The sequence below is a fragment of the Eretmochelys imbricata genome, chromosome 16, assembly GCF_965152235.1.
Source record: "Eretmochelys imbricata isolate rEreImb1 chromosome 16, rEreImb1.hap1, whole genome shotgun sequence".
In the NCBI taxonomy this organism is placed as follows: domain Eukaryota; kingdom Metazoa; phylum Chordata; order Testudines; family Cheloniidae; genus Eretmochelys; species Eretmochelys imbricata.
This window is the reverse complement of record NC_135587.1, coordinates 25,917,255-25,940,070: the sequence shown is the minus strand read 5'-3', so window position 1 is coordinate 25,940,070 and position 22,816 is coordinate 25,917,255. Positions and strand designations below refer to the sequence as shown.

The following is a 22,816-nucleotide window of genomic DNA, read 5'->3' as shown; positions in this document are numbered from 1 at the left end:
CCGAGCGCCTGGGCCGACTCTCCGCGAGGGCTGCGGGGCTGCTCGGGGTTACTCCCGGCTGTTCCCTGGCGCCCCAAACGGCCCGGGGCGCCCCAGCGCCAGCAGGCGAGGGCTGCGGGCCCGGCGGCCGGCTCGGCTCGGCGCGGCGCGGCGCGGCTCGGCTCGGCTCAGCGGCTACCGGAGCGCGCGCCAGCCGGGCCCGGAGCGCAGGCCACGGCGCGTGCCCGCGGCCCCCCCTCCCGCCGGCGCGTGCGCGTGCCCGTGCCCGTGCGCCCCCCGACCTCCGTCACTTCCGGCAGGAGGTTGTGTTTCCGGGTTCGCGTGTCCGCGCCGCGAGCGGGTGGCGGCGGGGTCTGAGCGGCCCCGGAAGCGGCCCCGCCGGCGGGGGCAGGAAGAGGGACCCGGCCCCACGGGAGTTGCAGCGCCCGCGCGGCCTGTAAGTGGGGAAGGGTCCCGGGTGCCAGCTGCGCCGCCCCGCTCCCGCCGGCCCCGCTCCCTGGACTCAGGCAGGCTGCCCCGGGGATGGAGCCCCGGTGCCGGGCTGAGCTCGGCTCTGTGCTGGGGCAGGCCGCGTCCCGCAGCCCGAGCCCGAGCCCGGGGGCTGCGGCTCGCCGCCCGCTGGGCCCTGGGCAGGGCTGGGCCGCGCCTCTTTGCCCACCCCGGCCCCTGGACCCCCGCTCCCCTCCCGGCATTGAGGCCAGAACCCAGGAGTCCGGAGCCCTAGTCTCCGTCTGCCCCCACCCCCTGGAACAGCTGGAGCCCCGCTGGAGCCCTAGGAATCCAGGGCCCTCGCTCCCAGCGCCCCTGCCCCTTCCCCCAGCTGGAGGAGCCCGGGAGTCCCCGCTCCCTGTCCTGCCCTGACCGTCCATAGCATGGTACTTTGCTGCGGGCGTTTGAGACCTCGTTGAGGGCAGAAAAAGGAGTGTGATCAATAGAACTATGTAGTTGGTACAAACCTTCGGTTTCTCCTTCTCTCTCAGCAGAGCTTTGTTGGCAGAGATTATTGTACGTTGCCACGCGTCTGACTTCCTTATCTTCACAGTGTGGTGCAGAATATTTGTAAATATCTTACTGCCTATCACATTTCATTAAAATTAAACAGTGAAAATGAATGAACAAAGTATAGCTAATGCTACATTAGCATGGTTTTAGTGCACGTGTTCTGTTGCTAATTCACAAAATTCTGTAATTGACAACTGGTCTTCACTTGTGTGAGTTAGTGAGATTCTTCTGTATAATCGTTCATTTATTCCTCAGAATAAAAGTCTTGTTAAATTCATGGGCTACAGGAAACCATTATTCTACCTTTATGATATTTCAGAGACTTATGTGAATATATCAGTCCCGTAGATATACAAATTAGTACGGTTTATATAGAGAGCTTTATGTAGGCCGCCCTTTAGAGTAGGTAAAAGGCACTTAAAACACACCAATCTTTTTGCAAGGACTTCATTGTAATTGCATAATATAATGGACAAGAAGCTATAGTTTGGGTAAACAATGTAGATCAAGTGGGCTTCTAAGAAGTGATTTGAAAGGGGAAAACAGGTGATGATCTGGTGGGGCATGTGGCAAAAGGCCTGGACTCAGGCACATTATAGAAATTGAGATACTGTTGAGAGGCTTTGGTTCAGATACTGAGTTTCTGGTTCCCATAAGCAAGTACAATAGACTTGATGTCCTGGGATAATATGGTAAGTTACATTCCTCTGTGTTCTGCTATTACCACCTCATCTTAACATTATAACTTTCCTGTTGCATGAGCTTCTTTGGTTTGGATCCCCAGTCTCTAACATGCTACTCTGGTTGTGTAGGGTGCTTGCAGTGTGACCGTTTAAAGTGATTCCACTCTGCGTTATTTGCTGGTTCATTGCCTTGTTTTCTGACACACATGAGAAGGGTTGCCAGCCAACTGCAGTGCTCACATACTGTAGGAATTCCAGGGTGGGAGAGGGAGTGGTATATTTTGTGATTGAGACAAAGGTAAGGTTTGATATAAGTGTTGTTAAGCCCTGGTTGTCATCTAAACCAGGAATAACATAGTTTACTTGACAACTGTTTGAAAACTAAATGACAAGATAAACCTTTTGGGGCATCCAGACTGTTTTCAGTTTAGCTTACCTTTTACTTAGGTCCTGTCTATACACAGACTGGAACCAAAATAACTAAATTGGTTGTAATTAAAACCTCCCATTATTTTAGTGCAAATCTGTGTGTTGACACTTTTCAAATTGAGAGTGTACTGTTTTGATATAGTCCAAAGTAAGAGTCTATATACAGATTTGCTCTGAAGTAACGAAAAGTGTGAATTACAACCAGCTTAGTTATTTCAGTTCTAGTTGGTGTGTACACAAGCCCCTTCTCATAGCCACACACCATCTGTTGATTACTGTAGGTCAGTGGTTCTCAAACTTTTGTACTGGTGATCGCTTTCACATAGCCTCTGAGTGCGACCCCCCCCCCTCATAAATTAAAATATATGTTTAATATATTTAACACCATTATAAATGCTGGATGCAAAGCAGGGTTTGGGATAGAGGCTGACAGCTTGTGATTCCCCCATGTAATAACCTCATGACTCCGAGGGGTCTTGACCCCCAGTTTGAGAGCCCTGCCATAGCTGTTTATTTCAGTTATGTGTCCTGTCTGCTCTAGGTTTCACTTTTAATTGTTCGGTTCTCTTGGAATTTGTTTGTATAGGAGTATGAGTGGCCCTTACAATAAAGATCTCATCACTAAGTTGTTTGTCAGAGAATCTGTTTGTTATTTTCAATAAAACAAGCTTTCTGTTACCAGAAATTCTGGGGTGTAAGAATGAGACAAATGCCCGAGGGCCCTTGATACCTTAAATAACTGAAACAAGTTGATTTTTAAAAAAACAACACTGTGTTCAGTGTAGAAAAGCAAAAAGTCTTCACAGCCTACCCCCATGTCTGTTGATGCAAAGAACTCCTATTAGCACCTTTTCATAATGACAGTAAGTTTGCTGTGCTACATTTTACTAACACCAGTTCTTTCAGTCTGTCTGGTCTATATAGTCTATATATTAGAGGTGAGGCTAATCCAGTCCTTTAATATTCTACATTTTAATATTTCCCCAGTGTCTCTGCTGGCAAGAAAAACGAGGAGTCCTTGTGGCACTTTAGAGACTAGCAAATTTATTTGGGCATAAGCTTTCATGGGCTAGAACCCACTTCATCAGATGTATGAAGTAAAAGATACAGGAGCAGGTATAAATACATGAAAGGATGTGGGTTGCTTTACCAAGTGTTAGGTCAGTCTAACAAGATAAATCAATTAACAGCAGGATACCCTAAGGGAGGGAGTGGTTGGGTCATTACAAAACCTAAACTGAATTTCCTCAATACTAATTTCTCCCTACTGTTACTCACACCTTCTTGTCAACTGTCTGAAAAGGAGTACTTGTGGCACCTTAGAGACTAACCAATTTATTTGAGCATAAGCTTTTGTGAGCTACAGCTCACTTCATTGGATGCATTCAGTGGAAAATACTGAATGCATCCGATGAAGTGAGCTGTAGCTCACGAAAGCTTATGCTCAAATAAATTTGTTAGTCTCTAAGGTGCCACAAGTCCTCCTTTTCTTTTTGCGAATACAGACTAAAACGGCTGCTACTCTGTCTGTAATGGGCCACTCTCTTACCACTTCAAAAGTTATTTCTCCTCCTTTGGTATCCTGCTGTTAATTGATTTATCTCGTTAGACTGACTGACCTAACACTCGGTAAATTAACCCACATCCTTTCATGTATTTATACCTCCTCCTGTATCTTTTACTTCATACATCTGATGAAGTGGGTTCTAGCCCACGAAAGCTTATGCGCAAATAAATTTTAGTCTCTAAGGTGCCACAAGGACTCGTGTTTTTTTTTTTTTTTTTTTTTTTTGCTGATACAGACTAACACGGCTATCACTGAAATCCGCTGGCAAGCTTTCTCAAAACAAGACATATACTGAAAAAGCCTCCATATTTGCTAATATTTGTCTTTACTGGTGCTGGTCTGTAGTATGTTTTTGTTCACATCTTGGGCTTGGTGTAGTGTTGTCCATTAGCCCAATTTTAATCATATGAAGCACGTCCGTAACCTGTTTCCATGATGTGTTTTGAGAGGAAGTCCTGTCAAAAGTTAGTTCACAATTTTTTTAAAAACCGGGACATGCTTTGTGCACTGACCGTTCAGAAGCCTTGGGCTAATAACTCAGAATTTAAGGAAGTAGGGAAAAAAGAAACCGCTAGGGAGCTTTGAAAATTAAAAGGAGAAAGAAGAGATAGCTAAAGTTAAACAATTATGAATCTGTGCTTACATTTGATATAGAGCCCAAAGGGCAATTCTCTAAATAGTAATTTTCTTTGTGACTATGCAAACAACTCATAAAGGGGTGCACGGACCCCCACCCCCGTTGTGATGAGAGAGAAATGTGATTATGGTCTGTCTTGTCCAAAGTTTATTCAGTTTAATTTTGTTTAATATAAATGGGTACAGATTTTGATTTCTAAAATACTTTCTTTGGAATGAACTCCTGTTTTATAAGTAAATACTGTGGAATATAAAAATGAAGAAAATAAATCCTGAGGGCTGTTCAGGATCTAATTTTGGATGCTAGCAGTTCTAGCTTTGGAAGTAGAAATGATACAAGAAAACAGGATTAGGACCGGAGAGAGAAATTGGCAGGTAACGCTTTTTTTTTTTTTTTTATAAAGGGTGGGGGAGAAAATCAGCATTTGGAACAAAGTGTGGTGATAGAAAAATGTTGAGATTAAATTCTGGTAATATACCTTGCCTACGTACTGTGGATTTTCTTCTCTTTACCTTTAAATGTATGCAGTGCAGTTAGTTTTATTCATAGCTAGATTTACAGTATTTGGAACAGGAATCTACATTTATGAATATGCTTTTACTGTTGATGTAGACAAAATGAACTATACATCTAAAACACATTTTAAAGGTAATGTCCCTCTCATTTCTCTAGGATCACATTTTTTAGTGTTGAAATGTGATACTATGGTGACAGAGACCTAGCCATAAAACTATGACTGATAGGGAGCAGTTATTTTGTGGTTGAAAGCCAGTTAAATATTCCAAATGGAATTTACTTCAGATATAAGGTATCTCAACCAAAGAAAAATTGGTAAACAGTCCTTAATGTAATCCTGCCAATATCTGGCAATTAAGTTTGTCTCCTTAGTTTTGTTAGAAAGGACCATAGGCAGATGAAAGATACAAGCCACAATCCTACAGTCAGATCTTTTGGGGGGGGCCCTAGGCAAGCAAACCCAGTTTTAGGTCATTGTCAAGGACTAATGAGGTTTGTTCAGGAAAAGTGCAAGCCGTAGTCTACAAATTGAGTCCCTTGACAATTCTTCAAAGAACTTTGACGGAGATCTAAACTTTTTTTAGATCTAATTTTATTTTTTTCAGTGGTGTACAGGCAAAGAGAAAAATATACTTCTCTGGATTCTCCTTTTCAGGCAAGTGTATGGTTAAAGACTGAAGTGTGTACTGTGTAAATGTGTACAAGTGATGGTGTTTGTCTGGGGTGAAAGTAAGTTAAAGGACTTACCCTATGCCGGAGTCCTGAGCAGGGGGCGTGGCCTCAGCTGGAAGAGCCAGGGCCTTAAATTCCCAGGCTCTTTAAATCTTGATTTAAGGGGCCCGGGGCTCCAGCTGCAGTAGTGGCGGTGTACCGGCTTACTTTCACCTCTGGTGTTTGTAACACAAATACCTTCCCACCTCACCTCACCCGAACCCAAACATCTACACTACAATTAAACATCCCCTTAGCATGAGCCCTGCAAGCCTGAGTCAGTTGGCACAACCCAGCTACGGGTTTTTAATGGCTTGTAATCATACCTAGAGAGTTGAAGACCAGAAAGGACTAGCAGCTCATCTAGTCCAGTAGTTCTCAGACTATGGGTTGAGACCTCAAAGTGGGTCACGACTCTATTTTAATGGGGTCACCAGGGCTGGCATTAGACTTGGTAGGGCCCGGGGCTGAAGCCAAACCCTGAAGGCTTCAGCCCTGGGTGGCGGTGCTCAGGTTACAGACCGCTCACCTGGGGCTGAAGCCCTTTGGTTTTGGCCCGCCTGCCTGGGGTGGTGGGGTTTAGGCAGGCTCAGACTCCCCCTCCCACCCCCCCCCGATGTTGAGTGGTATTTTTTGTTGTCAGAAGGGGGTCACGGTGCAATTAAGTTTGAGAACCCCATATCTAGTCTGACCTACTGCACAACAGAGGCCGCTAATCCCCACCCAGTTACTCCAAAATTAAGCCCAATAGCAAGGATTAGACTAAAATAGCAGTCTTCAGGAGACTAAACCATTATGTGCCTCAAGCAGAGAACAGGAAGGAGTGTGGTTTACCAACACCCAAGGCCTCAACAATGGAAGGTGGTGGAGGCGACTGCAGATATAACACAGGTTCTATGCTTATCAATTCTGTGTTTGAGTTTGTTGTTCTCACAGTATGGTTGTTATTGGGGGCCCTGGGCTTGTCTTTCAGCACAGATCAGCATTTTAAATAAATTTGTTAGTCTCTAGGGTGCTACAAGTACTCCTTTTCTTTTTTCATTTTAAGTGTGAAACTTGTTAGAATAAATATGCATGTAAAATCTGAAATTCTACTAACAATTTGGAAATTAAAGAAAAAATACAAAATATTCACTAGCAGTTTAAGACTGTTACATGGGAAGAAAGTAAAGAACTAGCAACATGTATATAAAATATTTTAATTTACAAAAAAATCATGATTTAAATAAAAACATTTATTTATGTTTTTAAATCATGATTGTTAACTTTCATGGCTTAGCCTTGTGTTATAGTTGGAGAGTAGGAATCAGGACTCCTAGCTCCTTTTATCTTTTTTGCCTCTGACTTACTGTTAGGCTAGTCACATCATCTTTTTGTACCTCAGTTTCCCATTTGCAAACAGATATAGTAATACATTAATGTAAGGAACACTGAGGCTTAGTTAATGTCTGCAAAGCATTTTGCATATCTGTCGAGAGGATCTCCAAATATTGTTAAAGGACAGTGTCAACTTGAAAAATAACAGCTCCATCTAAAGTTGTGCCTACTTTCGTTACAAGTAACTCATCAGATTACTGTAACTGAAGGATGATAAAGAAAAATAATCAGTTTACAGGAAGTGCTATTCAGTGGGCAAAGTATAGTCGGTTTCACTGTCTTGTTGATGCTGAATACCCATCCTTCCTCAAGTTCTGCAAAAGGGTTTTGATCATTAATAGAAGTAGCAATTTTTTAAAAGGGATTTAAAAAACAAAATTGGAACATGCTATTTACAAAGTGCTGTAACTTTTAAAAAAAAAACCCTGTGTCTTTAAATGCCGAAATGAACTAATGTGCTCTAGGTTTTTGCTGCTCTTGTCAACCCTAATGAGCATGTACTTCAAGACTATGGTAGCTTCATCGTATGTGGCCAGCACAGTATGATTAGATAACTTTGTGAATGTGGAGTATGTGCTCTGTTACACTTCTGTAGTAGCCAATATAAAAAATTCAGTATAATCATAGATGTTAAAAATTAAGCAAAGTGTTTGAACATATTTAGATTAGGCAAAAATCAGACAAGATGCCGCTTTTGTAAACTGCTTCTGTCCAAACCATTCAGTACAATATCAGAATGAAAAATGACAACACTTTGTCATCTGTTCAAATTGATATTGCACTCTTTGCAGTGACAGCTGAAAAGGCCCACAGGTGCCATATAAAGAGGTGACCATGTTGTCATATTTCATTTAGGCATCCCTCTGCAAAGCCATAATTACCTAATTAGGTTGTTAATTAGGAGATTAGCATTTCACTATATTGATAGAATGCTCTTTGCAGGCATGAGTCTAGATACAGATTTGTCTGCTCTAATTTATATTCTCTGCATTTTTTAATACATATTTATTTGCTTAAATCTTGATGTGGGATAACTCAGAGGAACAGTTTGTTTACAGTCAAATGAAGCTTTGACAAGACCAAGAAACAAATAGTGGGGGCAGGTTATGTGCGTGGGAGCTCCAATTTTCTCTCTCTCCTAACCCCCTCTACCTCCATGACACAGTAAATAAAATATTTAAGATATTTCAGTTGGTATAATTTGCATCCTGATTAGTTGACATCAAAAGTAGAAGAATTCCAAACAGAATTCTGTAAATACAGAAATAAAATATTTTATATAAAACAGATTTACGTGTTCCTAAGCTAGCGAGGATTTCTAAAGATATTTTTAATAAATGTTGCACTTGCATCATATGTTTTAAAAATCCAGTTTTTCTCATGACCGGTTACCTTTTAAAAACCACTTTAAATGGTGCCTTTCATTATTTTTTTTAAAATATAGGAACCAAAGGATATTAGTGACAGCTTTTCTAACTAAGTATTCAGTCTTAAATATAGCTGAGCGTTTGAAACATTAACTTAAGTTTTCATATGTGGTTCTCCTCTCTCCATTATCTAGCACGTACAGGATTCTGTCTAGTACTCAAGTACTATATGTATGCTGTATAGTTTTCAAGTCTTTTGAATATTCACAGTGAGCTGGAATATTTGAATTTGGTACTTTTACCAGAGGTTGAAGACTAGAAAGAGGAAAGGTTGTTCCTGTACTGGTGGGAAAGTAAGTATCCAGAGCTGATTTTTCATAAGTGGAGGCAGAAGTCACTGTGAAATTATTTTGCATTACCTGAACCAATAAACTATTGAAGTGCATTCTCACCTTCCTGCTTCAGCCAATGTGCTGTTGGGGAAATGAATTTTGCTTTACTAATCTTTGTCTTTTTGTGTTGGCCTTTAAAATCACTTTAAAAAGCTGCCATCAAATGGAGATGTTAAAGTCTAGGGATCAAGGAACCACTCAAGCCTACGATCATGTAATATTGTGTTGTTCTTTCCAGCCTTCTACATTCTGAGATTGAAGGAATTTTTTTATATTCATGGCATACTTTCATACTTTGTAGAAGTTCTGTGATGTTTCAAATTTGATTTTTTTTTCAAATCTAATAAGATCTAATTCTTTATTAATTGATTATGGAACACAGTGGACTTAAAAATTACCCTTCTGTCTGAAGATTGCCTACTATTACTGAAACATAAAACAAATAGAGCAAAGAAAACTTTTTTTTTCTCTGTTCAATTTTACTTTTACAACAAAAGAGAAACATTTTTAAAAAAGGAAAATCACAGAAATTGGCTGAAGGACTGTGGCTGGAGTCGAATCTGAAACTACTTTTAACTTAACTTGAAACATGGACAATTACAACATATTTTATTAAAACCATGAGACATTTATTTGATAAGTGGCACTTTAAAGGGGTGGCTGTGTCTTCACAAATATTCTGGTTTTGTAGGGACAATTTAGGAAATTTAACTGCAGCATAACCACATTTATTAAACTGTTAAACTAAAATGGAGGTATCCCATCGACTCAGAATTCAGAATAGTTCCTGATCCGCAACTGTATACTTATTTGTCAGTCCTACTGAGCTGTGTACTCTGTCTAAGGCTTTTGTCTGAATAAAGATGGTTTGGTTATTTTTTTAACCATAACATACGACAATTTCTAATAATGATCTTTAGTTATTCAGGGCATGGGGACTGCATGATCACTGTATAGTTATTTCAATAGGCCAACTGTGAATTTGCAAATCTATTCTGGCTACTATGAAATTGTCATCTGAGCTGCTGCCCTCAGAACTCACCAAAAGCATGTTCACAACAAACCTGTCTACCCTGACGTCAGACCATTGCCCTAATGCTTTGTCTAATCCCAGATAAATTCAATTTAATTTTAAAAGTAATTTATATTACGTAGGTCACTGGAGAGTAAGTCTCCCTGTGGGAGCAGGGGAGATATTGCAAAAAACAGGGGTTAGGTGGGGAGGGTGGCCATAATGTCAGCCAGACTATTTGTGCAGTCATATGGATGGGGAGTTCTCATGGCATTCACCATTCAGAACAGAAGGGTTCATAGCCGAACAGAGCTCAGAGGTGATGGAAGGGAAAGAAAAACTCATTTTACCATAATTTAGTGTTGCCAACTGCCATGATATTCAATATTTTTTCTCAAAGCCACCAGCTGCTAATCATGTGTTTATACCGGAATTTCAGTTTGTGTTTGGGGAAAAAAAGGTTTCTAGCCCTTACCTTTGCAGAGAAAAGCTCGAAATACCCCCTAACTGCATTCACAGGGGAGAGGATTCTGACCAGATGGCTGGGAATGTAACGTGGGGTCAGTGGCGGGAGAATAGCCCAGAGCGCATGTGTGGTAAGATGGTGGCTGCCACATGACCCCATCCCCTTCCCCAATCTTCTGTTTCTCCTTTGGCTGGAACAGGAGGATGAGTCCAGGATGCCCCCCAACATCCTACCCCCACCAGTTTAAATTTACCCAGGCTTTTGAAAAGCCCCTTGTTCTGGTTAGATGCCCCACCCTCCATCCTTTTAGTTGTAGCATAGGACCTGTGGTTTTTCATGATGCTGTGGCTCTGACTGATGTCTGTTTTGGGATCAGAAAGGAATTTTTCCCATTGGGCCAAATTGGCAAAAGGTTTGTGGTTTTGTTTTTTGTTTTGCTTTGTTTGCTTTCCTCACAGCATCATAGAGCTTCAGTTGGGTTGAATGCAATAGGATTTAAAAGTTTTGAGTAAGGAAGGTCAAATTGTTAACTCCTTGCAACTTGTAGGCAGTATCCAATGCAGGTAAAGGCTCCTAGGGCCAGCTTCCAGTGGTAAATGAGACCTGGGCTTTTGGCTGATGGAACTTGTGGTTCTGTGAGTGGGGAGACCTCAAGTCTTTGTGGACTGAGATGCCCACCACCTTGGTGGCCTCTACGACACCTTGCTCCTGCAGTAGGGAGAAAAGAGAGAGGTTTCACCGTTGAACTGTGTCTCAGGGTAGGCTGTGGAGGGTCTACCCTGAGTTATGGTGTGAATGGAGTCATAGAATCATAGAATATCAAGGTTGGAAGGGACCTCACTAGGTCATCTAGTCCAACCCCCTGCTCAAAGCAGGACCAATCCCCAGTTTTTGGCCCAGATCCCTAAATGGCCCCCTCAAGGATTGAACTCACAACCCTGGGTTTAGCAGGCCAGTGCTCAAACCACTGAGCTGTCCCTCCCCTCCAATAACCTGCACTGCAACCAGTTTCTGGTACTGTCAAAGCGGCAGGTGGGCATATTGCACAACTACCAAGTGTAAAATTAATAAAGTTGTGTCTTAAATCCATCCCATATGTCTTTTATTCGTTCACCCGCATATCTTGGTCAAACTTGAATCTTAAAGGCTCAATATCAGAATACAAATAAAAAGAATTCAAATTATATATTATATATATATTTTAAAAATCAGGTACATTTGAAGCCAATCTCATGCTTTAGGGGTATCTGACTTATGATATTTGAAGATGAGGTTGACAGTACTGATAGATTGAGAGTGCTTTTTTTGGTCTCAGCAATATCTATACCCTGGACTCAAGAAACTCCTTGAGATTTGAGCTTGCGTCTCTGTGCAACTCAGCTTTGGAGTCTGAGGTCTGTTTGACCCATAATACATTTAGTATCTCATAAACAGTTATCTAAATAAATATATAATTCTGTTACAAATAGTCTTTACTTAGAAACTGACATTTCGCTAACATTTTTAGAATGAAAGAGAGAAAAATTTGAAATCTGGATATATTTTTGTAATTAGCTATTCTCTTGCCCAGGGATATTACACTAGCTTATCTTGGGACCAGATAAAACTGCATTAGTTGAGGATCTGTCAGTGTTTTCATTATAAACTACTGTGAATGGGTATTTGTAGTTATGTATCTTTAAATTTCTCGGAGCATTAACAAGACTTGCAAACTTTCCATCGTTTTGCTGTTTTAAAAAAGAATTGTGTAATTAAGTAGGTGGTGTTAAATTCAGATAATAGTCCTGATTGAGCAGAGGAGCTTTAGGTTGGGGGGGGAATCAGGCGAGTGCACACCCGTTGTGCTTATTAGAATATTTTATGATCGATATAAATCTCAGTTTATCATGTGTAAACTTCAAATCACACCAGTTTGGATCATGTATTGTAAGTTGCTACAGCAGTGGCAAAATCTTAAATTTAATTTTTTTTCCCCACCAAAAGAGAGATCTTTCACAGAACAGTTTTTGGTTTGTGGTGAACTGCAGCATAAATGGTAAACATTTTTCAGGATTTTCTTATTTGTTTTTCCTCTTCTGCTTTCCAACCTCTCAAGCTTTATATCAATATTGCACTGTCCTTTTATTTTTTGATATATCTTTGATGTAGTATTATAGTATAGACTAGCTCTCTGTTGATATTCTGCCTTCCTTAAAATGGGAACAGCAAGTGCTTTGATGGAGAGATTGAAAAGTTATCTAGTTTTGCTGTAGCCTCTAGAGGTGTCTGCAGTATTCTATAACTGTTTTCCATTGACATCTGGAAATCAATAGCCCTACACTTTCTCCCTAACAGTATGTTAGGTGCAATATTTTATGGTTGTGGAGATAGTGATATGTTACAATGCTATGCTAAATTGGCTCATTAATACTTTCTATATTGGTATTAAGTCCTACCTTAGTGCAAATACAAAATCTGGCTCCTTAGTATTTAGTTTTAGGGTAAGCTAACTGTTTATGATGGTAGAAGAAATATTTTCTAATAAGAATCATTACCTACTTTTTGTTTGACAGTGTCCTGTAAAAAGGAATGCTTTTGATTTCAACTGTACTTTTCTTAGGATAATTAGTGTTGTTTATATCTTGAGCACAAATGATGTGTATAAACATAAATCGTTATTTAGCAACTAGCGTTATCATTAGTTCTCTGTGTGCTTCACTCTGCAAAGATCTTTTGACATTAATGGTACACGTATCCCATTGGTTTCTGTGGAACTTTGTATTACAGAAGTATTATTTTTCCAAGTTGCATAATATTTCAGAGTAATTTAGTGCTCTTGCATTCTTAGGAGTAAAAGCAGGTGCTTACAGGCAATGCAAGCAGTGACCTCTATAGTTGAAAGAAAAGAAGGTCTTGTGGCACCTTAGAGACTAACAAATTTATTTGAGCATAAGCTCTCGTGAGCTACAGCTCACTTCATCAGATGCATTCGTATTTCCATTATAAAAGGTCATTTTTAGTTGCTTACTGCTTTCTCAGAGTTTTACCACTTTGGCTGAAATTTGTTATTTCAGAAGTCCAAGAGCAAATTTTTCTGAATGTCACACTTTTGGCCCATTTTCGAGCATGGAAAATGCAAAAATTAAGTTTTTCACTAAGAAAATTATTTTGGTTTCCTCTGAAGGTCTAAACTTCAGGAGGCAGCAGTGCAACATTGGAGTGTTGTATGGTTATATTCCTGACAATGTAGATGGCCACTGAAAACTAGATTTGATCTGGCTGAGTTATAAGGATTTAAAAGTTGCATGCACTGGATTATGTTAAACTCTTATTAGCTTTATCTCCCAAACTTCAATTGATAATGCACATAATGTGCCTATGTAAAATGAGTGGAATACGTCTCAGGATTTCATTGTATGTGCACATGGGTGTGTGACAATGGAATAGAATTTCAGGTTTCAAAGACAGGATTGTGGAATATGATGTGAAGGTGTGCATGAATGGAGGTAGGACTTTCAAGAGGTACCATGTGGGAAGAGGTATGACCTCTTCAGAGCCCTGCCTTATTTCACCTCCAAGGAGCTCCTGGGTTCTCTTGTCTGATATAGGTGAGGACGGAATGAGGTGCGAACTCCTACCTCATCAGTTGCATATACTGTGCAGTAGGGGTATCTTTATTGCTGTCCAGTAAATATAGTAGCATTTCTGGAGTAATTTCATTGTTTTAAAAAAACACCCCAGAAATTCAATACAAAATATTATATTAAAAGAACATTATGATGCCAAGAGCACCCAGAAGCCAGGAAGTGACACATTAAAGTTTGTAGCTCAAATTTAGATATATCCCTTTGTATATATGTATCCCTGTGTATGCACTAAGATACTGTCTTTTAATTATATGCTTGCATACCACTTTTCCCCAGGAACACTGCCTTATTTTGTGCACACTTTAGACAACTGAATGAGATGGGGTTGTGTGGTGAATTGGTCTGGGATCCAGAGCATTCTGCCTTATTCCTTGTATACTCTGTTATAAATGAGGCTGATGTACAGAGCAACCGTATTTCATTCACTGCCAGTGGTCTACTGGAAGAAGCATTGTTATGATAAAATCAGTGTACTGAGACCCAAGGATCAGACAGGAATCAGTTATATTCTTGACTTTGCATAGACTTCCTGTGCAACCTTGAATAAGTCACTCAGCCTCTTTGTAGCTCAGTTCTGCATCTGTAAAATGATGAAGATACTACTTAACTTCACAGGAATGTGTGAGGATAAATTCATGAAGATGTGTGAGGTGCTTGAATACTACAATGATCAGATCCATAGAGAAGCCTGGAGAGAAAGAGAGACCTTGTTCAGTGCATAGCTTGGATGGTGTGCACAAAGTGAGACATTGGGTCATGCACTGAACAATAAAGTTAAAGAAAAGAAACTGCCTCATCGCTGAGAAGCATGCATTTTGTACACTGAACAAAGTTAAAGATTTTGTGGATAAGTAGTTTGTGATCATGTAATTATATCATACCCAACGGGGCAAAGTTACAGTTTTGTAGGCTTCTTACTACAACTGTTACATTTTTAATGTTTTGTATGGAATATACATAAAAGTTGTGTCTAAATTATATTACCATTAAATAAAACTGTATCAGTGAAGTTCAAAATGCTAAAATAATATGAAGGTTTTGATTTAAAAACACAAAATTTGTGTTTTGCTGAAGTGGTGATGGTGTCCTGATATTTTCTTATGTCTCGCTACTACACGTTGAATTGCAGTAGTCAGCCGTGGGTCTGAGGAGCACATGAGCTCTGATACATTGCCTCAGCCAAGCAGATTAATGTCAATCTATCCTGCAAATCCATACTCTTGTGAGTAGTCTCATTGAAATCTGTGGGAATATTAGTATTTAAGGTTTCTCAGGTAAGGGTTTATAAAGTTGTGAAGTTTGCCTGAATTTCTTTGCCTTTGTGCCTCATGTCGGAATCATGACATTGCATTATATTTTGCCTCTGTCAAAAGTGGGAACTGATTATAATATAGATGGCAAGTGCTAAAATACTGTGCGGGGGGATCAGGACTTGATGAATAATCTTCACATTGTCTGAATGAGAAGTTTGGTGGAATTTTTAAGACTTTCCAGTTAATATACATTTTAGCATGGAAGGGGTTTTAACGTACCTTTGCTAAAATTAGAAATAAAAGGGGTTCTTTTGGTTAAACTCTAGAGTTGAACACATAATTTCTTGTGATTTTTCCCATAATTATGAATAGACAAGGTGATTGCATGTGTAAGACTGTAAGGAAGCCTGAGCAATTTAGCATGCTGACTGTTAATAGCTCGAAGTCGGGGTACAGTGTAGAAAGGTAAAAATACCGCATCTGCTGTTACATGTTGTTAACTCCCTCAGCAGACATTAAATCATTTCAAGTACAATAATAGTGTAGGAGGTAAATTAACTAACCATTAACAATCTTATAAATACACAATTAACATGCCAACATTTATATGACACATTGATGGGGCAGCAGTAATTTTTGATTGGGAGTTTGCAGACCTTTGAGAAGCCTAAGGCTGCTGCTTGTTTAAACAAATTCTTACCATTTGCAGGTGAGCAGTGCCTTTTCCAGTACTAAGTGAGGTGTAAATAATTATATTTAAAGAACATTCTCAGTACACAACCTGGGAGACATTTCCTTTTTAAATATCCATCTACTGTACTTAGTTGTCTGTACTCCTGAGGTCAAAGCCAGCAGGTTATTACTTAAAGGCCCTCAGCTGGCAAATTACAGCAAAGGGACACATGCCTTATGGTCTCTCATTTTTAGCAGACAGAAATATTTACAGACAGACAATTTATTTTTCTTATTAAAGTAATTTGTCTAGACATGCATAATTGTAATTTAATAAAAGTTGCTAGAAAACAGCTGGACATTGTTAATGTAACTTATTAAAACTTGTGGTAGAAGTTGAATTATTCTTTAAGAGGTATATTTTTAACAAATGGAATGCTGGATTTCTTCTCTCCCATTCTTTTGCTGAAGTCCTGCATGGTGCTGGGACTATTATTTAATATTATGCAATGGTATAAATCTGTATGGCACTTTACCAAAAAAAAAAAAAAAAAAAGACATCTCTCCATCAAAGAGCATAGACAAGAAATGACAACAGACAAGGTGGAGAACAGGAGAGAGAGAGAACAGTTAAAACAGTAAGAATCTGTAAAGATTATGTAATTTGTGTTGTTAGATTCTGACTTTTGAGGGTTTTTTATGGGGGAGGTATTGGTGATCAAATCCCATAGTATGATGCTTGCAGAGCTGCCTTTGGACACCTCCATAATTTTGACTTTCTTTCCGCCATTAGTAACTGTATGTGGCAGTCACTGTTGAAGTTAAGTACTACTATTGCTTCTTTCCATTTAATGCAAATATTCATGAAATCCTGATGCCAGACCTGTTGGTGCCTAGTGAGGGATCTCCAGGCTGCTAGTTTCTGAGGAATAAAGTATATTTTGTGTGAAATGTGGTGTGACTTTGCTGTTCCCATTTATGTGAGCTTGCTGATGCTTCCCTGCATTCTGGGCTGTGACAGACTGTAAGGCAAGGCTCAAATTGCAATCTTTTACTCTAGTTCTGTGGGAATGTACTTATTGGGGTTTGACATCCTTTTTTTCCTTAGTTCTTTCTGGGAAATTCCTTTCTCTTTCTTGAAGAAGCTCTTGCAGAATGCAGTGATAATGAGAAGTTGTCATGTACCCACAATATGATTATTTAATCCCTGGAGTTCTATAGTTGTTTTGAATCATTTTTTTTTTTTCCTGGAAGTGGGAATGTTTCAGCCATGCATTTGTATGAAAGGCAGTGCTGTCTAACAGATATAAACCACAAAGATTGAAAGTTCAAGGTCCTGGGTTCTGTTTCTTGCTCTGCTATTGCGATAGCTATAGGCAAGAAACTATGCCTCCATTTTTGCTACATGTAAAATGGAGATAACGTTTACCTCGCAGAGTTGGGTAAATATTTGTTTGTTGTTAAGCAGTGCTATGAAAGTGCAAATTGCTGTTGGTAAAATACTAAAGAGCTTGTGGTATATGACCATAGTATTCTTCGGGTGTTACACTAATGGTCCTCTAACTAACTCCATTGAGCAGCAGTGCAAGTTAAATGTTCTGTCCTGAAATGCAAAACTTTTCTTCCCTTTTTTTAAAACATTTCTCCTTGAAATGGAAAAAACTGGAGTTCAGCTGGTAGGATGCACATTTGGGGTTAAAGGAAGTTCCCACTTGAAAACTATGCCTTAATTTTTAGGTCTAATTATTAGTTTCCTGCTGAAGAAGTCTTTGCTGAATGAAGAAATGGTGTTCAGTGTATCATTGCTTTAGCATGCATTTTATGACTGCTGCACCAACTTTTCAACAATAAGTCATGTAGGTGGTAGCAGTCAGTGTGAAGAGCTGAACTCAGAAGATTGGAGGGAGCTGAGAGCACACAGAGAAGGGGTGAGAGGGAGGGAGTGCAATCATCCAGCTGGCCGATAAATCTGAGAGATCATCTCAGGAGGTGTCTGCTTTAAGGGGTGCTAAAATCAAGCATTGAAGAGGCAGTATGCAGAGGAGGCTAGGAGGAAGACAGCATCAGAGGAAGAAGAATGGAAATACAGGATTGTTGTAGGGGGTGGGTGAAAGACAAATAAAGACATAGTGGCTGATATCAATTACGTGAGAGTGGGGGGCTGAAAGCATTAAAGGAAGAGAAGGGAGAAGAGGGGAGATGTTGAATGTATAAAGGAAACTTCCTCCTGAGTGTGATAGGTAGGTGTATTGTACCTTATAGCAATCATTTGTTTTGTGTTACTTACTAGTTTGGGGGTGTACATTTTATTTAATTTTCTTAGGTTATCTGTTTGAATTCAAACTGTCCCCCAGGATAAATGGTTGCCACTTTTATAGATACTCACTGTGTAAATGGTTGTACCATGTCAGAATGAAATTAAAGTAATTCAGTGCATAGAACTTAGTTAACTAATACTTAATTCCAATTTTGGATGTGACAAAAACATCACAGAGTAAACATTAATCACTCTGTTTTTCTTAAAGTGCTGTATATTTTATGTTTCCAGGTAAGTTTGTCCATGGAGCAGTATGGAGAGAAGAAGATAGCATAGTAAGGTGGTGGAGTTGTGGACAGGATGGCCTTCCTGGACAACCCAGCAATTATATTGGCTCATATTCGGCAGTCACATGTGACCAGTGATGACACAGGGATGTGTGAAATGGTCCTGATAGATCATGATGTTGACCTAGAGAAATTCCATCCTTCTTCAGTGACTGGAGACAGTGGTTCGGAAACGCAGGGAAGCAATGGAGAGACTCAGGGTTATGTATATTCCCAATCAGTTGATATTACCTCAAGCTGGGACTTCGGTATTAGACGACGATCAAATACAGGTAAATGCTATTTGCAAAAAAATCTACCCCCAAACAAAACACAGAACCAGCAACAACAACATACCAGTTAGAACCTCACGCAAAAGGCTAATTTGACTTGCTTGGACCAGTTATCAGAACCCAAGTAGCTACTTGTATGTCAAACCTTTCTTTTGTAACATTTAGCTAGGCAAATAGGTCTGTTTCAGGAAAAGAAATACATAATGGGCCAGTTTCTTTTCTGCGTTGTAAACTGATTTTTAGTTGATTTTTCTACTCCAATGTACCAAATCACAGTGTGTAGAAGAACTTTGAAGTTGTCAGTTTTATTACAAAAAATTAAAGATTTAGAAAATATTGTGGTAAAAAACCCATCAAAATTCCACTATCAATCCTTGAAATTCTTATTGTTTAGGTACACAAAGTCGTTTTTTTTTTTTTTTTGGTGAGGATACCTACTTTTTGAGTAGTACCTACCTAGTGGGGCACCAGACCAAGTCATTCTGGCCCGAAGTATTAAAACCAATGACACAACTGAGTATAGGAAAAAAGGGGTTAGTAGATGGACAAGAAAACCAGAGTAACAGAGGCCACTGAAGAGAGAACAGGACAGGGGAGGTGTGAGAGAATGTACAACAAAAAGAGGACATACATAGTGTTGGAGAAGGGAGGGAGGGAAATGGAAGGAAACAAAGTACAGAAGTAAATGTGATACATTTATACTTTGTATTTACCACATTTATTGTGGAAAACTTGAGTGAGGTGTTGGCAGAATGTTGATCGTAATTAATTTTGAGTCATAATACCTCTGAGTGCACAGAACTTCGCTAACAGAGCAGGTGTCTTTTAAAACTGCATGCCACAGTAACAAGTAATGTTAGGAGTCTTAGACCAGGATAGTCACAGTGAATGCTGACAATGTACATCATGACAGGTCAGCTGCTCTATGGGCTTTTATCATGAAATTTCAGAACAACAGATGATTTTGTAGTACCAAGGTCCAAGTTGGATCTTAATTCTGTAATAGCACTTTTTTCCCTGATGGTGCTCTAACTGATCAACAAATGGGAGATTTAGCAGCAAGGAATATATAGTATCAAATATATTGTCAGATTAATAACCTGATATATCCTTTACCTGGGGGGGGGGAATTAATTCTTCATTTGAAGACAGACTCAGTGATCCATCTTGCTTTTTCATCTTTGACTTCTGCTGTATTGTATCTACAGTACTACAAAAATCTGAGTTAGGATTTGAGCTCTCAAAATATGCTAATTTAAAGATATTTACCTTTTTGGTATATACTAATTGCTTAGTTTTTGTTAATAGGGAGAAAACATCCCTCTTCTGTTCTTTTGCAGTAGGGGGATGTGGGAGTTGGTACACACAGCCTCCAAGGAAGGTTCTGTGCTGAAATGCTCGAGTGTTGAAGGCTTGAAATAGGAAGTTCATCTCTTTCCTTGTAGGAACATACATTTGCGAAATAATTTTTTTGCAGGTAATACACCACCACCTAAAGCTCAGAAGTAAATTTAACTAGATTCTACCTACCCAGAAAAGTGGTGTACAGTAATAAATATCTTAAGATACTTTTTAAAAGGTAATGTATTGTCAAAAGTTGTGAAAAATAATTAATAGTATTGATTCAGTATAATTAAGGCATCTCGCTAAATTTGGAAATAAGGTCCATGAATACATAGTCCTAGGACTAGCTAAAACTGACTTCCATGTAGCCAGGTGAAAAGCTTAATGTGCCAGACCGCATGGCATTTTCTTTGAGAGGTTAGTTCAGTTCAGTTGTTGTTACAGGATAAGAAAGTGGAGAAGGAGAGTTCAAAGTGTTGTGGAATTGCTGCAAAAAGTGGTACTGACAGATAATTTCACAGAGTGGGTAGATAAAAAGATAGATTAAATTCTAATCTGAAACCATTTAACTTCCCAGTTAGTGGCAGATTTTAAAACGATTGTTAGTATGGTCAGTCCAATGGGGAGCCAAGCTGATGTCAGTTGTTTTTTTTTTGTTTTTTTTTTCTTTTCTCCTCCTCTTGAACCTCCCTCATCTTATTGTCTGATGTACATTGACACTGCCAGGCAGTTGATACAGTTATTAAGACCTACATAGCTCATGACCTGAAACAATGAATGATATAGACAAAGTAAATTGGTCAGTTTTATTTACCCTTTCTCATAATACAAGAACAAGAGGCATCCAAAGAAATTGAAAGCAACAATTTAAAAAATAAAACCTTTTTACACAAGACACATAGTAAATTAATTAGCCGAAAGTGCTCAGTGCCAGAAAATATTAAGTGCAAGAGCTTCACAGGAATCAAAAAAGGATCAGATGTTTGTATAACATGCACAGTTTGGTTAGGTAGAATAAAAAAAGTACAAGGGCATATAAATCTTCATGCATCAAGGCATAAATAAACTATTAACGGCCTGGAGTTAGAAACTTCCTTTTATGGGGAGGCTATTGCGTAAATGTAAAAATTTCTATTCTGTTAGGGCCACCAACTTCCCTGAGGCCACTTGTCTTCATTCCCATTGTAAACAATGATATGCACTGGCTATTTCGAAGGAGGGCATCTTAGCTCTGCATCTCTGGCCTCAGTTCTATTAAGAGTAATCAGAGGTGGCGGCCATTTTGAAAGAGAGCAGTTTTTTATGGAATTCTTTCATAGAACATCATTCTTCAGCTCTGCTGAAGAAGAAACTTTAATTTATGAAGAAAAATGACAAAAATAACTGTTAATCATAAAAAATCATTTGTAGCCATTGCGTGAGATTTCACTGAGATTTGTCTATATGGAAAGTTGGAAGAGTCAGCATTAATTATTGTTAATTATCTGGCACCAGATCTTAAGGCACTAAGTATCATAAAGGACCCATATTCTACTTAATTTTAACTCTTAAACTAATTAACAGATTTACTTGTAAATTCTTAGAAAATGCATTCTGTACTTAGAGTAGGTCCTGTAAGTTTGGGGAAGATATGCTGTGTTCTACATACATAGAACAAAGTGATTGAATCCCTACTTTAAGTGTGAAACAGTCTTAACTAAGGAACTGCAACCAGCTCCTCAGCCATACGATTATTTTTATTAGCTACTCAATTTCAGATCTGTTAGTTTGAATATTTTTTCTTTCTAGTAAAGGACAGTAGATTTTGTGTGTTCCTTGTAGCATAGTTGAGGCACTTTACATTGGTCTAAAGTAGGTGATATAAGTGTTTATTCCAGTGGATAGTGACAAATGTTTTTTGAGTATGATCTCATGTTTACTCTCTATGGTTTTAATACTCACCAAGAAGTTTTTAAAGGAATTCCCACTTGTGTTGTCATTTATTTTCTTTGGTTTGTATAGAGTTGAATTCAAATTGTTTTTTCAAGAGTAAATTATGTAGCCGTAGTAATTTATCCATGCACTGCTGATGTCTGACAAGCACTGGAACAAAATGTGTTTTACTGCAGCAGTGGAGAGTCGACATGTTGTTATAGGTCCTACAAAAATAGTGGCTATTGAGCACTCATACATGTCAGGTTACATTGTAAAGTAGGTTTAATTTAAGGCGTAAAACTTTGAAAAGTTGAAAAACCTTGAAAGTCGTCTCGGGGTGCAAGGTTGTACAATGAGGTAAAACACTCTGTGCTGCCATGCTAGGGTTGCCAGACCATGGGGCCAGGCATTGTGGGGAGTACAGGAGCTTGTCAGCCTCGTATTTATCTCTACCATAGGAGATGGGTAGGAAGAGCACGGATACTTGGTTTCCCATCTCTTCTCCCACAAAAAAAAATGTTTATTTCCAGCCCACAGAGATTATTAGCCAGAGCAAGGGGGGGAGTATGCTACACCTAGTAAAGGGCTGTAGCAAATTACTTCTCTCCCAAACTCAGGGGTAGCAGAAAAGGCTCATTTAGCCCTTAATATTTGATGGAAACAGAACTACATATGGTCAGTGAAATTTTTGACACTGAATGCTTGCAAACTAATACGTTTATGAGAATGAACCTTAAATAATTCAGACTTCTAATAGATACTGATAATTCCATGTAGCTTGGAGTGGCTGCAGTACAAGCACGCGATGAATGATAATTTGGAACCAACTGGTAGAGGAATTGTATTGAGATGGAATAATTGCACATATCTCCATTTGTTCTTTTAAAATAAAATTAACCCTTGACTACACAAAGCCAGATTACTAAGGCTTTGTGAGAGGAATCCCACAAGGATTAAGGAAGGTGGAGTTCA

The 22,816-nt window shown here is 39.3% G+C and overlaps 1 protein-coding gene across 4 annotated transcripts in view; it reads left to right on the top strand.

The window, feature by feature from the left end:
- Positions 1-302: 302 nt before the first annotated feature.
- Positions 303-22,816, top strand: part of MAPKAP1 (MAPK associated protein 1) — a 157,150-nt gene continuing 134,636 nt past the window's right edge. For 3 of the 4 annotated variants that reach the window (XR_013348174.1, XR_013348175.1, XM_077835787.1), the window contains exons 1-2: positions 303-436; positions 18,259-18,586. Coding sequence is in view for 2 of the 4 variants with exons in the window: in XM_077835787.1 (XP_077691913.1) it covers positions 18,328-18,586 (259 nt within the window). In the remaining 2 variants the exon portion in view is untranslated. Of the gene's footprint in view, positions 437-8,624; positions 8,643-18,258; positions 18,587-22,816 lie in introns of those variants that run through there. The other variant, XM_077835789.1, reaches the window with a different exon arrangement.